This window comes from Eschrichtius robustus, chromosome 6, assembly GCF_028021215.1.
Source record: "Eschrichtius robustus isolate mEscRob2 chromosome 6, mEscRob2.pri, whole genome shotgun sequence".
NCBI lineage: Eukaryota > Metazoa > Chordata > Mammalia > Artiodactyla > Eschrichtiidae > Eschrichtius > Eschrichtius robustus.
The window spans coordinates 142,265,604-142,283,018 of NC_090829.1; the positions used below are offsets into that span (position 1 = coordinate 142,265,604).

Below are 17,415 nucleotides of genomic sequence, written 5' to 3' on the forward strand. Positions count from 1 at the left end.
GATAGGACTGAGGCCAGCTGGGATGAAGAGAGGGCCTCGTGAAGAGTGGGAACTGCAGGAATTAGAGCATGAGGCACTGCCAGGTCTCAGGAAGAGTTTTGGATCAGTTTGGATGCAACACAAGGTCTCTGAACGAGAACAGTGGGAGAAAAATTACACAGGCAGTCTGGAACAAGATCACAAAAGACCTCGAGATTTTGGAATTAAATCAGAGGGAGCTAAAGAAAGCTTTCTAGAATTTTTAGCAAGTAAGTGCTATAGACAAACACATTTTTAGGAGAATCCATCGATCATATTGTGTTGGACAGATGACAGTGGGGAAACTGGTCAGCAAAGGGGTATTGCAGATGTCTCGTTGAGGTGTAATTAAAACTCGATCTAGTAATGAGAACCTACTGCATAGCACAGGGAACTCTACTCAATGCTCTGTGGTGACCTAAATGGGAAGGAAGTCCAAAAATGAGGGGATATATGTATACGTATAGCTGATTCACTTTATACAACATTGTAAAGCAACTATACTCCAGTGAAAATTAATTTAAAAAACAAAACAAAACTCGGTCTAGGACTGGGTGGAGGTGGAGAGCACAGCTGAGAAACACAGTGAGATACGATCTCTAGGACTTGGTAGGACTTGGACATGAAAGAAAAGTCTTAAAGAGGATCCAGGACTTAAAGTTTGCATTTGGAGGGTTCGAGGCTGAAAGATGTCTAGAATAACAAGAGGCTGGTAAATGGTAGAGAGATGGTGGAGAGAAGTTTGGGATACTGTTCTCTGGAAGTGCCAGCTAAGCATCTGATATAAAATGGGGAGACACGCTGCTCACCTGACACTCAACAAGGAGGCTGAGGCCGAGCATGCAAATTCAGGGCTGTTTTCAGAGGGGAGGAACTTGAAGCCATAAAATAAAAGAGGGCACCAAAAGAAAAGAGACGAGATAGAACAGAAGAAGTTTCGGAATTTGGAACCCAGGAGCATCCTTTCCGTCTGGAGAAGAGAGACCAAACAAAGGGAATAGTCAGAAGGGAGGATGGGAGCATTAGAGACATATCTGGAACTTTTCCAGACGTGGCAGAGTACGAAGATGAAAACAAGCACAGTCAGAATTAAGACTTTTCCACAAATAACTTTCAAAATGTAGACAGTGGTAAATGCCTTTACAGAGAAAGCAATAAAACACTCTGAGCCTTGAGCAGAAAATAGGAGGGAAACAGGGGATGTTTTGAGAATGAGGCATTGCATTAGACTTAGAAAGATGGGAAGTTTTAGACATTCAAGTATTTGAAAACCATCTTGTATTACATGAGGAGGGAGCAGCGTGACTTGCAATTAGGGAAGGAACAGGTTTGTACGGGAACAGGAGGAAGTTAGATTTCACAGGAGTAGGGTTTTTGGAAGAAAAACTATGAGAAATATGACCGTACAGCTTTACTTGAGATGCTTTCCATACTATCCTAAGATATAAACTTTATTCAACAGAAATTGGGGAGCCACGAAAGGTGGGGTTGAGCCTGCATATTGGAGTGATTCTCATGGGCTGTCCAATGCTGCATTGTTTCGTCTACAAGGTTCTTCAGCCATCGAAATATAACCGTGCAGACATTACCCTCCTTTTCTTTCTAATTGCAGCCTAAGCATGTTCGAAAGACATTTGCAGGACTCAGTCTGGACAGCTGATTCCAGGCAGTCATTGGGATATTTATTTCAAATGTACTCACTTGGGCTGGTATTGTGCTAAAGCTGTCTACACCCAGGGTGACACTGAAGAGGCAGTTCCATAAACAGGCAGAAGGCTGGAAAAAAGCCAGGGTAAGAAAATGCCTCCCTTTTCAATGTCAGACTCGTATTCAGTTTGTTCAGTTCAGTTCATCAAATTTGTATGTATACAGATATGTATGATAGCATACTGGCAACTGAGAGCCATATATTTTGACCAGAGTTCTGACACTCATTTCTGGCCACGTGATCTTGAGTAACTCACTTTGATTTGGTTTCTGCATGAGCAAAATTAAGGCTTTTCAACTAGGTTAGAGCACTTCCCCCTGCAATCACACCCCTCCTTCTTCCGAGTCTACCTTTGGCATCCTTCTCAACATCTTCCTCACATCAGTCTCTACAAATCAATTAGAGATGAGATATATCTACCATACTTGGCCTAAATTATCTATAATATTGAGTCCAAGTCCAATATTTGGATAATTACAACCTTATATACAGCCCTCTAAAGAGCTGATAATAGCCCCATTTAGAAATTTAAAGCAGCATCTGGAAACAGGCCAAGGACAACTGCTTTGATCTGATCACCACTGCTTTTGCTGACAGCACCACCCTACCCCTCTCCCTCCACGGACTTGCAGACAGGCTGACCATTCTGAATTCAACAGCTAGGTAATGTTATCTTGGAAATATATCTTGTGGCTCCCGACTCTCCAGCTCTGTAACCTTGATAATTTGGAGCCTCAATTTCCTTGTCTGTAAAATGGGGCTACTGTGGGTCTCAGCAGGGCTGCTGTGAGGATTTGTGGGGGCTACAGAGAAAGCCCAGAGGTCAGCTTGTAACAAGAGCTCCACCATCACCACTGCAAGTTACCATCCAACTTACGTTTCACGTACAGGCGGCCTATCACCTTAGCAGTTCCGTATCTGTTGGACACTTCACACACATAGCTGCCTGAGTCTGAGGGGCGTGCATTCTCAATAAGCAGCCCAGTCACGGTCTTCTGGAACCTTCCAGAAAGTTCCAGGGGCATGTTGTCCTTCAGCCAGCGGTAATCTGGCTCGGGGTGGCCGAGCGCTTTGCAAGGCAACTCCACACGTTGCCCCGCCATGGCTTTGCGATGATCAAACCCATCCAGTATGGACGGGGCTGAGTTCGCTGGGTCTGCAGAAGAAAAGAAAAGCCTCTTAGATATGAGTTAAAGCAGTCATTCGGAATCATAGGGCCTTGTGTATAATTCATATTCTATGTATCATTCCAACTATTGATACAGATCTTTAAGATTATATATATATGAACAGAAAAAAGCACTATTCATATAAATTTCTTTTTCTCAGAATTTACAAAAGATTGAAGCAGTTATATCACTACAGAAGATATACAAATGACTGATAAGCACATGGAAAGATGCTCAGTATCATTAGCCACTAGGGTAATACAAATTAAAACCACAGTGAGATACTACTTCATACCCACTAGGATGGCTATAATAAAAAACACAAGCAATAGCAAGGGCTTGTGAGGATGTGGAGAAGAAACTGGAACCTTCATACATTGTTGATGGGAATGTAAAATGGTGCAGCCACCTTGGAAAACAGTTTGGCAGCTACTTAAAATGTTAAAACTTCTGTTTACTGTAAGGCCCCAAAAGCTCCACTCCCAGGTATCTACCCTAGACAAAGGAAAACCTATGTTCACTCAAAGACTTGTTCACAAACGTTCATAGCAGGATTATTCATAACAGCCAAAAAGCTGAAGTAATCCAAAGGACCATTGTTTAGTGGATGGATAAACGAAATGTGAATATACATACATACTATTCGGCAATACAAAAGAGTGAAACACTGACACATGTTACAACATGAAAGAACCTCGAAAGATTATGCTAAATGAAAGAAGGCAGATACAAAGCCATATACTGCAGGATTGGACTTAAATGAAATATGCAGAAAATGAAAATCTGCAGAGACAGATAGTAGATTAGTAGTTTCCCGGAGCTGGAATTGGAATTGGCTGCAAATGGGCAGCAGGGATCTTTTTGGGTAGAAAATAATGTTCTAAAATTAGATTACAACTCTATGTATTTACTAAAATCATTGAATTGTATACTTAAAATGAGTGAAGCTTATGGTTGGTAAATTAAATCTCAATAAAACTATTTTACGAAAAAAGGAATGGGGCATTTCTTTTACATTTTAAATAGACAATTTAAGTGACGCTTGATACATGCGCTCATGGACACATTTGGTCAGACACAGACTTAGTACAACCACACAACATTGGATTTAATTTCCATCCCCGTGTCTTCAAACTTTTTATCTACATTTTTAAAAATCAGTTTTTATCACAAAAATTTGCAAACTCACACAAAACAAGAGAAAACGATATAATGTGTCCTATATAGTCATCACCCAGATACAATAGGCATCACAATATTTCTATCCTCCTTCTGCTTATTTCTCTATAGCCTTTGCTTTTGGTGCCAACATGCTTGAGTTAAGTCATAAAACCTATGTTATCTAGAATGCTTCTCTGACGAAAATAAGAGTTTTCGTGTATAACCGCAATGTCAGTATCACACAAGAGTAATAACAGCCTCTTGGTATCACCTATCATCTACTCCACATTCATTTTTTCACAATGAGATAAAAAGTCATATTATTATTATTGGTTTTATAATTGAGCTAATCAAATCAGGATTGTTTTACAGTTAACATTTTGTTGTTACGTCTCCTTTTCAAATGTTTTTCCAGCTTTATTGAGGTATAACTGGCAAAAATTGTATATACTTAAGGTGTAAAATGTGATGCTTTCAGATAAATATATTTTGTGAAATGATCACCAAAATCAAGCTAATTAGCATTCATTGCCTCACATGGTTACCTTTTTTTTCTTTTCATTCCCCTTCCTTCCTCCCCTCCACCAACTACCCATTTGTTCTCTGTGCTGCTGAGCCTGTTTTGTTATGTTTATTCATTTGTTGTTTTAGATTCCACATATAAGTGAAACCATAGAGTACAATATTTGTCTTTCTCTGTCTGACTTATTTCACTCAGCATAATACCTTCTATGTCCATCGACGTTTTCACAGATGGCAAGATTTCATTTTTTATGACTAAATAATATTTCATTGTATATTTATAGCACATCTTCCTTATCCATTCATCTACTGACACTTAGGTTGCTTCCATATCTTAGTGATTGTAAACAATGCTGCAATGAATATAGGGGTGCACATACCTTTTCAAATTAGTGTTTTTGTTTTCTTCAGATATATACCCAGAAGTGGAACTGCTGGATCATACGGTAGTTCTATTTTTAATTTTTTGAAAAAGCTCCATACTGTTTTCCATAGTGGCTGTTCAGTGCATGAGGGTTCGTTTTTTTGCACATCCTTGCCAACACTTGTTGTTTGTGGACTTTTTGATAATAGCGATTCTGAGAGATGTGTACTGATATCTCCCCGTAGTTTTGATTTGCACTTCCCTGATAATGAGTGATGTTCAGCATCTTTTCAAGTGTCTGTTGGCCATCTGTATGTCTTCTTTGGGAAAAAAAAAATGTCTATTCACGTCTTCTACCCATTTTTTAATTAGGTTTTTTTTTTTGATGTTGAGTTGTATGAGTTCTTTGCATATTTTGGATATTAACCCCTTATCAGATATACCATTTGCAAATATATTCTTCCATTCAGCAGACTGCCTTCTCATTTTGTTGATACTTTTCTTCACTGCACAAAAGCTTTTTAGTTTCATGGATTCCCATATATTTATTTTTGCTTTTGTTTCCCTTGCCTGAGGAGACAGATCTAAAAAAATATTGCTAAGACCAATGTCAGAGAATGTACTGCCTATGTTTTCTTCTTGGAGTTTTACAGTTTCAGGACTTAAGTTTAGGTCTTTAATCCATTTTGAATTTATTTTTGTATATGGTGTGAAAGAGTACTCCAGTTTGATTCTTTTGCCTGTAGGTATCCAGTTTTCCCAACACCATTTATCAAAGAGGCTATCTTTTACCCGTTTTATACTCTTGCCACCTTTGTCATAGATTAATTGATCATAGAAGTGTGGGTTCATTTCTGGCTTCCCTATTCTGTTCCATTGATCTATGTGTCTGTTTTTGCATCAGTACCATACTGTTTTGATGACTGTAGTTCTGTAATATAGTTTGAAATCAGGGAGCATGATATGCCTCCAGCTTTGTTCTTCTTCCTCAAGATTGTTTAGACTATTCAGGGTTTCTTTGGTTTCCATACGAATTTTAGAATCATTTGTTCTAGATATGTGAAATGCCATTGGTATTTTGATATGAATTGCAACGATTCTGTAGATTGCCATGGGGAACATGGCCATTTTAATCATATTTATTCTTCCGAGACATGAGCATGTTGTGTCTTTCCATTTGTTTGTGTCATCTTCAATTTCTTTCATCAATGTCTTCTGGGTTTTGGAATACAAGTCTTTTACCTCCTTGGTTAGATTTATTCCTAGGTATTTTTTTATTCGATGCACTTGTAAATGGGATTGTTTTCTTAATTTCTCTTTCTAATAGTTTGTTGTTAACTGTATAGAAATGCAAGAAATTTCTGTATTTTAATTTTGTATCCTGTAACTTTACCGAATTTATTGTCTGAGTTCTAGTAGTTTTTTGGTGGCATCTTTAGGATTTTTCTGTATATAGTATCATGTCATCCTCAAACAGTGATAGTTTTACTTATTCCTTTCCAATTTGCATTACTTTTATTTCTTTTCTTGTCTGATTTCTGTGGCTTGGACTTCCAGTTCTATGTTGAATGAAAGTGTGAGTGAATATTCTTGTCTTGTTTCTAATCTTAGAGGAAATGCTTTCAGCTTTTCAGTGTTGAGTATGGTGTTAGCTGTGGGCTTGCCATATATATGTTGAGGTATGTTCTCTCTATACCCACTTTGTTGAGAGTTTTTTTTTTTAATTTTTATTTTATTTATTTATTTTTTGGCTGTATTGGGTCTTCATTGCTACGTGCGGGCTTTCTCTAGTTGCAGTGAGTGGGGGCTACTCTTCGTTGTGGTGCGTGGGCTTCTCATTGCGGTGGCTTCTCTTGTCGTGGAGCACAGGCTCTAGGTGCGCAGGCTTCAGTAGTTATGGCATGAGGAAGCAGTAGTTGTGGCTCATGGGCTGTAAAGCGCAGGCTCAGTAGTTGTGGTGCATGGGCTTAGTTGCTCCACGGCATGTGGGATCTTCCTGGACCAGGGCTCAAACCCATGATCCCTGCCTTGGCAGGTGGATTCTTAACCACTGCACCACCAGGGAAGACCCAAGAGGTTTTTTTTTTTATCATAAATGAATATTAAATTCTTTCAAAAGCTTTTTCTGCCTCTACTGAGATAATCATATGATTTTGATTCTTCAATTTGTTAACATGGTGTATCACATTGATTGAATTGTGGATACTGAACTATTCTTGTATCCCAGGGATAAATTCCATGGATCATGGTGTATGTCTCTTAATGTATTGTTGAATTCAGTTTGTGCTAATATTTTATTGAGGATTTTTGCAGTATTCATTCTGGATGTTGGCCTGTAATTGTGTGTGTGTGTGGTGTCTTTGTCTGGTTTTGGTATCTGAGTGATTGGGTGATTCTGGCAACACAGAATGAGTTCGGAGGCATTCCTTCCTATTCAAATTTGGAATAGTTTGAGAAGGATTGGCTCTTCTTTAAATGTTTGGTAGAATTCACCTGGGAAGTTGTCTGGTCCTGGAACTTTGTTTGTTGAAAGTTTTTTTTGTTTTTGTTTTTTTACTGATTGATTTCATTAATGGTAATCTGTTTAGATTTCCTATTTCTTCCTGATTCAGTCTTGGGAGATTGTACATTTCTAGGAATTTATCCATTTCTTCTAGATTGTCCATTTTATTGGTGTATAATTGTGGTAATCTTTTATGATCCTTTGTATTTCTGTGGTGTTGGTTGTAACTTTTCCTCACTTATTTATGACTTTATTTATTTGGAACCTCTCTCCTTTTTTCTTGATGAGTCTAGCTAAAATTTTATAAATTTTGTTTATCTTTTCAAAGAACTAGCCCTTATTTTTATTGATTTTTTTCTATTTTTTTAGTCTATTTCATTTGTTTCTGCTCTGATCTTTATAATCTCTTTCCTTCTACTAACTTTGGTTTTGTTTTTTACTTTTTCTAGTTCCTCTAGTATAAAGTTAGGTTGTTTATTTGAGATTTTTCTTATTTCTTGAGATAGGCCTGCATCACTATAAACTTCCCTCTTAGAACTGCTTTTGCTGTATCTCATAGATTTTGGATTGTTGTGTTTTTGTTTTCGTGTGTATTCAGATATTTTAAAATTTCATCTTTGGTTTCTTTAGTGACCCACTGGTTGTTTAGTAGCATATTGTTTAGCTGCCACATGTTTGTGATTTTTGCAGTTTTCTTCTCTTGTAGTTGATTCGTAGTCTCATATCCTTGTGGTTGGAAAAGATGCTTGATATGATTTCAATCTTACATTTACTGAGACTTGTTTTTGTGGCCTAGTGTGTGATCTTTCCTGAAGCCCATCTGATCTAATATTTCATTTAAGGTGAATCTTTCCTCATGGATTTTCTCTTTGGATGATCTGTCCATTGATGTAAGAGGGGTATTTAAGTCCCCTACTCTTATTGTGTTGCTCTCAATTTCTCCCTTTAAATTTGTTAATATGCTTTATGTATTTAGGGGATTTTATATTGGATGCATAGATTCAATTGTTATATCTTCTTTTTGGATTGATCTCTTTATCATTTTGTAATGTCCTTCTTTGTCCCTTTCAGTCTGTGTGTGTCTTTAGATCCGAAGTGCGTCTCTTGCTGGCAGCATATATATGGGTCTTGTTTTTGTGGGGTATTTTTGTTTTTTGTTTTCTTTTCATTCAGCCACTCTATGTCTTTTGATTAGTTATGTACTTATTCCCATTTTGTTAATTGTTTTCTGGTTGTTTTGTAGTTCCTTTTTGTTCCTTTCTTATTTTTATGCTCTCTTCCCTTGTGACTTGGTAACTATCTTTAGTGTTATGTTTGGATTCCTTTCTCTTTTTTGTGTATCTATTATAGATTTTTGGTTTGTGGTCACCAAATAGATATCTATCTATCTATCTATCTATCTACCTATCTATCTACATATATATATATGTATATATATATATATGATTATTTTAAGTTGATGATCTCTTAAGTTTGAACATATTCTAACAACCCTGTGTTTTTACCAATGCTTAACAGATTTGACTTTGTATTTTACGTCTTTTTGTTTCGTGTATCCCTTAACTACTTATTGTAGATATAAATCATTTTATTGCTTTTATCTTTTAACCTTTTTACTTGCTTTATAAGTAGCTGATCTACTATCTTTACTATATGTTTGCCTTTACCAATGAGCTTTTTGCTTTCATAATTTTCATATTTCTAGGTGCAGTATATTCTTTCTTGCTTAGAGAAGTCCCCTTATCATTCCTTGTAAAATGGGTTTACTGGTGGGTGCTGAAATCTTTCACCTTTTGCTTGTCTGTAAAACTCTCTACCTCTCCTTTGTGGAGTGTTCTTGATTTTTTCCTCTTATCACTTTAAATATATAATGCCACTCCTCTCTGGCCTGCAAAATTTCTTCTGAAAAGTGAGCTGACAGTCATCTGGGAGTTCCTTTGTACTTAATTAATTTCTTTTCTGTTGCTATGTTTAAGTTTCTCTCTTTATCTTTAATTTTTGCCATTTTAACTGCAATGTGTCTCGGTATGGATCTCTTTGGTTCACCTTGTTTGAATTTCTCTGTGCTTCCTGGACCTAGATATTTGTTTACTTTCCCTGGATAGGGAAGTTGTCAGCTATTATTTCTTCAAATAAGTTGTCTTCCCCATTCTCTCTCTCTCCTCTTTATGAAGCCCCTGTAATGTGAATGTTAGTATGCTTGATGTTGTCTTGGAGGCCTCAAACTGCCCTCATTTTTTAAATTCTTTCTTTTTTCAATTCAGCTTGAGTGATTTCCATTACTCTGTCTTCTAGTTTGCTGATCTGTTCCTCTTTATCATCTAATCTACTATTGATTCCTTCTAGTGTATTGTTATTCAGTTATTGTATTCTTCAGCTCTGTTTGGTTCTAACTCTTTGTTAGACTTCTCACTGTGTTCATCCATTCTTTTCTTGAGTTTATTGAGCATCTTTATGATCATTACCTTGAACTCTTTATTGGGTAGATTATTATCTCCACTGCACTTAGTTCTTCTTCTGGCATTTTATCTTGTTCTTTTGTGTGCAATATATTCCCCAGTTGCCTCATTTTGTCTAATTCTCTGTTTTTTTTTTTTTTTTTCTATGTATTAGGTAGGTCAGTTACATTTCCTGATCTTGGAGAAGTGGCCTTATATAGAAAACATCCTATGGGTCCCAGCAGCACACACTGCTCTGGTCACCAGAGCTATATGCTCTAAGGGTGCCCTTATGTGGGCTGCATGCACCATTCTGTTGTAGTTGAGCCCACTACTGTGGGGAGTGCTGGTAGGCAGGGCTGGACCCCAACCTGGTTGGCTGGCAGGCCCTGCCTCATGCAGAGGTTGCTGCCCCACTAATGGGTGGGGCTGGGTCTCCATGCAGCAGGCTGCTAGCTTGGGTCAGGGACTCCAAGGTGTGCTGCCAACTGGTCCATGGGTGGGTAAGCCTCCATCACTACTAGGCGAGAGAGAGGACGCTAAACAGGCACTTACCAGCTCTAGTGCCCTCATGGTACAATGAGCTCTCCAAAATTGCTGCCACCAGCATCTCCCCAGGGGGAGTCCCAGTTGCTTAGTGCCTCTGCAGGAGGCTCTCCAAGATCAGCAAGTGAGTCTGACCCAGGCTCTTTTCAAATTACTGCCTCTGCACTGGGTATCAGAGTGTGTGAGATTTTGTATGAACCCTTTAAGAGTTCTATTTCCTTTAGCCCTCCTGTTCTGCTGTATACAAGCCCCACTGGCTTTCAAAGACAGACAGTCTGGGGATTCATCTTCCTGATGCAGGACCTCCAGGCTAGGAAGCCTGATGTGGGGCTCAGACTCTTCACTCCTTGGGGAGAACCTCTGCAATTGTGATTCTCCTTCCTTGTGGGTTGCCTATCCAGAGGTGTGATCTTGACTATATCACATCTCTGCCCTTCTTACCAGCTCATTGTGGTTCCTTCTTTACCTCTTTAATTGTGGAAAACTAGTCTTCAGGTCATTCTCATCAATAGTTTCTCTGCAAATAGTTCTAATTTTGGTGTGCCCATAGCAAGAGGTAGCTCAGGGTCTTCCTACTCTGCCATCTTGGCCACACCCCCTTACCAGTGATCTTAGTTGTTATGGCTCTTGATTCTCTTTTAATTCAGATAAGACTCTCCTTCTATTTCCTTTCATGTCTTTGACTCATTGAAGAAACCAGGTGAGTTATCTTACAAGAAATCTCACATTTTGAATTTCTTTCTTCATGGTGTCTTTTAACCTGTTCCCCTATTGCCGTTTTCCTTATAACTGGAATTTAGTTGTAATGGATAGTCCAGATCAAGTTCAACCTTTTTTCTTTCCTTTTGCATTTACATAATGTGTTGCTTTCCCACACTCAGTGAGACTAAATTGATCAGAAAATTCAGATGATAATGTTTGCCTGAATTAAGTTATTTTATTAAGTGTTGAAAATGGCAATTTTAAAATTTCTGTTTTCTTTCACATTCAATAGATGTAATTATTCTGTAAATAAGAACTTTTCTCCCTGAACTAGGGTTATTTGGTTATCTTGAAATATAGTAGTTACAAGAAAGACAGGAAGAAATTTTGTTGTTATCTTTAATGACTAATTATCAAAATCAAGAGTTGGTGCCTGCCTTAGTTACCTCTAAGTAGATGAATAAGTTTCTTACTATTGCTTTTGTTATTATTAAATGTATATGTACGTGTGCACATGTAAGTATATATGTAAATGATTATGTAAGTATATATATGTACATATATACACACATATACACACATATGTGTGTGTGTGTGTGTATATATATATGTGTGTGTGTATATATATATATATATATATATATATATATATATATATATATATATATATATGCATACATACAATTGTGACGAGACCCCATTTATGTTCCACCAATAATCCATTGTTCTTCCAAGGAACCATGGCCCCTGTTATTGGGGAATAATATTTAAAGGAGACTATGATCTAGGTGGTAGAGGTGCTTGTTGCTGTTGGTTGCCCACTGCCCATTGAAAAGGGGAAAAAACTTGGAATCACATATTAAAAAAAACAGCAAGTGTGTACTGATACTTTCTATTGGATATTTCATGAATTTTATTAATTCTTTGGTTTTCTATTTTTATCTTTTCTCTTACACTGAAAATCTTGGTTCCAAATAAAAATAATATAATCATAGTTAATTGTCCCTCTGTTATAGTATTTTATAGGATGAAATTCTTCTAGGGCCTCCCACACTACTGAGCCTTCTCTCTCTGTTTAGTGTTCCACTCTGGCTCAATTTGATTCCTAAATCCAGCAATTTCCCTCAGGGTGAGTTTCTGTTCTTCTGAAAGTAGTATTTGCTAAATATTTCTGAGATCTGCAAGGAATTAGGCTACTACCAAACTATGTGATATCATGGCCCTTTTGCATTCAGCTTCAACTCAGAGCTTGTGTAGGTCTATCAAATTGTTGTGAATATTCTTAGACACATTTTCTTAGGTTTCCATTCAAGCGATGGTCCTCTGCTATTTTTTATTTTTTATTTTTTTAAAATTTATTTTTGGCTGCGTTGGGTCTTCGTTGCTGCGCACAGGCTTTCTCTAGTTGCAGCGAGAGAGGGCTTCTCTCCATTGTGGTACATGGGCTTCTCATTGCCGTGGCTTCTTATTGAGGAACATGGGCTCTAGGCGCGTGGGCTTCAGTAGTTGTGGCACGTGGGCTCAGTAGTTGCGGCGCACGGGCTCTAGAGCACAGGCTCAGTAGTTGTGACGCATGGGCTTAGTTGCTCCGCGGCATGTGGGATCATCCTAGACCAGGGCTTGAACCTGTGTCCCCTGCATTGGCAGGCGGATTCTTAACCACTGCGCCAGGAGGGAAGTTCCCGTCCTCTGCTTTTTGGAGGTGAGCATTTGCTGACAATCTTGCAGTTCTGTGACTATATAGTAATCCCAGTAACTCTTCCCTTTTCACTATCCATCACCTAATGTTACACTGCTGCTCTTCCTACACTGGTCCTATTGTTGTCAGTAGTTTGTCCATAGCCCCCCACATTTAACAGTTTCTGGGGAATCCCCATCACCTAGTTTTGTTGATGTCATCCACGTGCTTTTTCTTTTGTCATCCTATTGCATCTGTTTCGGCTTCAGGAGGAGTTTGGAGTCATTAAAAACCTTGTTACTAACATGCCCCCACCATGATCCAAACCCCATGTGTACATTTTTAAATGAATTTAAATCTAATTTAAAATAAAATTAATTTCTCTTTGCCTTCAAAGCTTAGAACTCTAGAACAATAATCCGCACTCAGTGTCTATGTTCTCATCTTCTAGCACTGACAATCTCCTCCCTCAACTACTTTATTAAAATGTCTGTGACCAAAAAGTCATAAGCGTAATTCACCACATGCAGCAGACTCTCTTATGAGCCTTTTGATTATGTGTGACTCTGCTGACTTCTCCCTTCTTGCAAATACCACCTTTAACCCCAAACGTTCAGTCCTATTCCCTCTCTTCTGCTGGCATCTGAGTGTATGGCATTCCTTCACTAGATTCTGCTCTGATGCTCCTCACTTAGCTGCACAAATGCTCACGAGGCGACCTCGTGGACGCTCATCACTTCCATGGTGACCCAGTGCTAATGAGTCCTGCTGCCTATTTTTGGTAAAAAAAAAAAAAAAAAAATTAAAAATAAATAAATAAATAACCTTGGGATTAAGAAAAGCAAATTTGCCTTTCCCACTCTGAGAGTTAAATTTGCAAATCACTACTTACTGATTTAGAGTAGAGATAAACAAGGTTACCTTTTCAGGCTTTCTCTCTTTTTAGGTTTCTCTTTAGAGAAAAATGGGCTCCCAGATTATCATCACTTAATTCACGTTCTTTCGATGGAGACATGTTTATTTGCTTCTTTTGCTAAGCTCAATCTCATACCCAGATCCGTGCCATCCCCAGAGACTGCTCCTTTCTTATCTCAATATTGTCATAAAGAAGTTCCTCTTCAATGCAAACAAGACCTTTCCTAAGATATTCTGAACATATAGACCATCGTGCTGTCATTAAAGCTACCATGGAATAGATGACAGATGCCATCCATTTTCTAATTCATTTTCTCTACATTTTTGAAAAAAGTGAGCATAGTTTTACTGTAATGATTATTCTTGCCCTTAAAAGAGGCAACAAGACATAACTATAATACAAGGGATAAAGTATCAATTGACATGAAAAAGAACAGGTAAAAAAAAAGTATTTCCAAGTTCAGAGGAAAAATCAATGAATTATGACTTATGTTTGTTGTTCTACACCTGAAAAGACAGGTGGGCTTTGGCTATTTTAAGGATGTGAATGTGGAAGAGGAATCCAGATAGAACATTATCAAGGGCAGTAAGTGGGTGTTCAGGTGACACTGCTTTAATTACCCCAACGTTTATAAACTTCCCGTCACATCTCCCGCACAAAACATCATGACAAATAAAATAGATATTCACTGCATGGATCGATTTTACATTCTAAAGCTACAAGGGCGAAGGTCAGATATTTTGCACTTGATTTCTAATACCAAGATGGTTATTTCACGCTTCTAAACTGCTGCATGAAGTGCTAATGCGTCCCCGTGTGAATGGATTGCTGATTTGTTTGACAGACGGGCCAATAGCAAGCCAACTGTAAAGATTCTGCAAAAGGTCAATATTTTCTCAAAGTATAAATCCCATTAAAAAAGGCACAAAACGGACATATTTATCAGAGTGGAATAAACTTGCTTTGGGGTTTTCTTCATTCAAGAATAATCCTGGAAGGAGTTAAGAGAGTGTGATTATTTCTTTAACTTTAGACGTGGATAATTTCCCCACTATTGTTAGACATGATACAGGGAACAAGTTGGCACCAGGGACCGGTTTCATGGAAGACAATTTTTCCATGGATCGGCGGAGGGGGGATGGTTTAGGGATGATTCAAGCGCATTACATTTATGGTGCACTTTATTTCTATGATTATTACATTATAATATATAATGAAATAATTATACAACTCACCATAATGCAGAGAGGAGGCGGAGCTCAGGTGGTAACATGAGCAATGGGGAGCAGCTGTAAATACAGATGAAGCTTCGCTCGCTCGCCTGCTGCCCACCTCCTGCTGTGCGGCCCGGTTCCTAACAGGGGCTGGGGATCCCTGTTCTATAGGACCCTGCCCTGCTTCCCCTAGATCTATGCAGGGTAGGAGGCATCATGGTGCTGGTTGGTATTGCCAATGACATAACATGCAAATAACAGGGCAAGGAGGCATTGTCAGCAAAACAGAAGTCATATTGGGTCAAAGGAATTTGGAGTTTTATAAAAGGTGAAATCATTTCACTTGAAATATCCATATTTGCATTGTACTGTATTGGTATTGGTTTAAAAAACCTTAAATTGCTGGGCTTCCCTGGTGGCGCAGTGGTTGAGAATCTGCCTGCCAATGCAGGGCACACGGGTTCGAGCCCTGGTCTGGGAAGATCCCACATGCTGCGGAGCAACTAGGCCCATGAGCCACAACTACTGAGCCTGCGCGTCTGGAGCCTGTGCTCCGCAACAAGAGAGGCCGCGACAGTGAGAGGCCCGTGCACCGCGATGAAGAGTGGCCCCCGCTTGCCGCAGCTAGAGAAAGCCCTCGCACAGAAACGAAGACCCAACACAGCCAAAAATAAATAAATAAATAAATAAATTTATTAAAAAAACCCAAAACCTTAAATTGCTAAAATATTTTGGGGAAAAAAAATGAAGGCTTCATTTTGTTCATGAATTCCACAATTTTGGTTGAGTCATCCCAGAGCACTAACAAAGGAAGACAGAGATAAATACAAAACACAGTGTTGATGAATTTTTACCTGATACAAAAAGTCTAGCGCTGTTACTCTGCCTTGTCTCCCCAGTGTATCTGTGCCGTGTGATACAGCGGTAGTTATACAATCCATCTTCATTCTGTACATCTTTAATATACAAGGCTCCCGTGGATGTGATGAGAAATCTAGATCCTGAAATCAAAGAAAATGATTACCCCATTAAAAGAGAACAGAAGCAACCCACTTATATAAACAAAGTCATTGAATAGTTTTTCTTCACCTGAAGGAAACTCATGTGAAGGAAAATAAAAGGTGTGTGTTTGTATGTGTGTGTTACTTTAAGGGCCTGAGATATATTAATTCTTCAACTATCCTAAATTAAGAGTTTTTAGTAAGTATGCTACCCAATAAATATATACTTGTAAAGCCTACTCTCGTGAATTAATTTTTTAGGTCATGTATTTATTTAACAGCAACAAAGTAGGCATATAATTAGTATGTAGCTAATTTAGCATATTTTCTTTGATCATCACTTTCCTCTAGAATGTGACAAATTAAAGGAGTATTAACTTTCTTTTGTAAATTTCCACCTCATGTAAATATAAACTTTTGTCTCAGCTTGAAATATTTCAGTAGACACACAAAAGTGTTAGACTATAGAGCAATAATACATTCCACAATCTTCCCAGGAAAGACTGTCTTATTTCCTCAATAATAACCAACACTTACCTCTATATTCTAAGACAAAGATCAGTTCCTCCTATCTTCAGTGTTTTAGAGAACACTGCTATTTCCTAATTACTACTCAAATTATTGACAATAACATCTTCACCTCAGGGAGAAAAAAGCCATACCCAGCTGTTCCTCCTTCATATCAGCACAGGACAAAAAATGTGTTCTCCGTGACCTGTGATTTTTGCCTATACAACTCTATTTGTACAGAAATGGTCAACATTAAGAGATCAAGCATCAGTGCTGCTTGAAGAAGAATAAAGATGATTTCTCCTTTGAAAATGTAAATATCTAAAGATAATTTTTCACTGTTCAATTATAATTTGATGATACACCAAATAAAAGCTAAGGAGTAAATCTCAAGGTGAGTTGTTGCACCTACATGGTAGTGACTCAAGACGCTTTCTACCACTGTTAGAGTCTTTCCTATGGAATATTTCTGCATCTGATGCAATTCTACTTAAAAGATAATGGTTTTGTCTCTTTGGGAAAAGACTAAAATGCCAAAAATTCACCTTCTTTTAAACTGTTTTCCTTAGGTTCATTTGAAACTGCCTTGGGTTTATTTTAATCAGAATTTGCCAGGAGTCTTGACTTCATTAATTTTAGGTCTCAAATACTGAAGTTGAGCCAACCCTTGGTTATTTCTTATATTTTATTCATAGGGGTGGGATATGGAGGGTGGGAGGGAGACGCAAGAGGGAGGGGCCATGGGGATACATGTATACATACAGCTGATTCACTTTGCTATAGAGCAGAAACTAATACAACATTGTAAAGCAACTATACTCCAATAAAGACGTTAAAATTTTTTTAATAAAATATGGGCTTCCTTGGTGGCACAGTGATTAAGAATCCACCTGCTAATGCAGGGGACACGGGTTCGAGCCCTGGCCCAGGAAGATCCCACATGCCACAGAGAAACTAAGCCCATG

At 38.2% G+C, this 17,415-nt stretch overlaps 1 protein-coding gene across 1 annotated transcript in view; it reads right to left on the reverse strand.

Annotated features, from left to right (window-relative positions):
- Nucleotides 1-17,415, reverse strand: part of DSCAM (DS cell adhesion molecule) — a 738,451-nt gene that overhangs the window by 307,341 nt on the left and 413,695 nt on the right. Inside the window, exons 5-6 of the mRNA XM_068545703.1 lie at nucleotides 15,794-15,940; nucleotides 2,604-2,882 (exon numbers count right to left, since the gene is read on the reverse strand). Coding sequence (XP_068401804.1) covers nucleotides 2,604-2,882; nucleotides 15,794-15,940 — 426 coding nt within the window. The remainder of the gene's footprint in view (nucleotides 1-2,603; nucleotides 2,883-15,793; nucleotides 15,941-17,415) is intronic.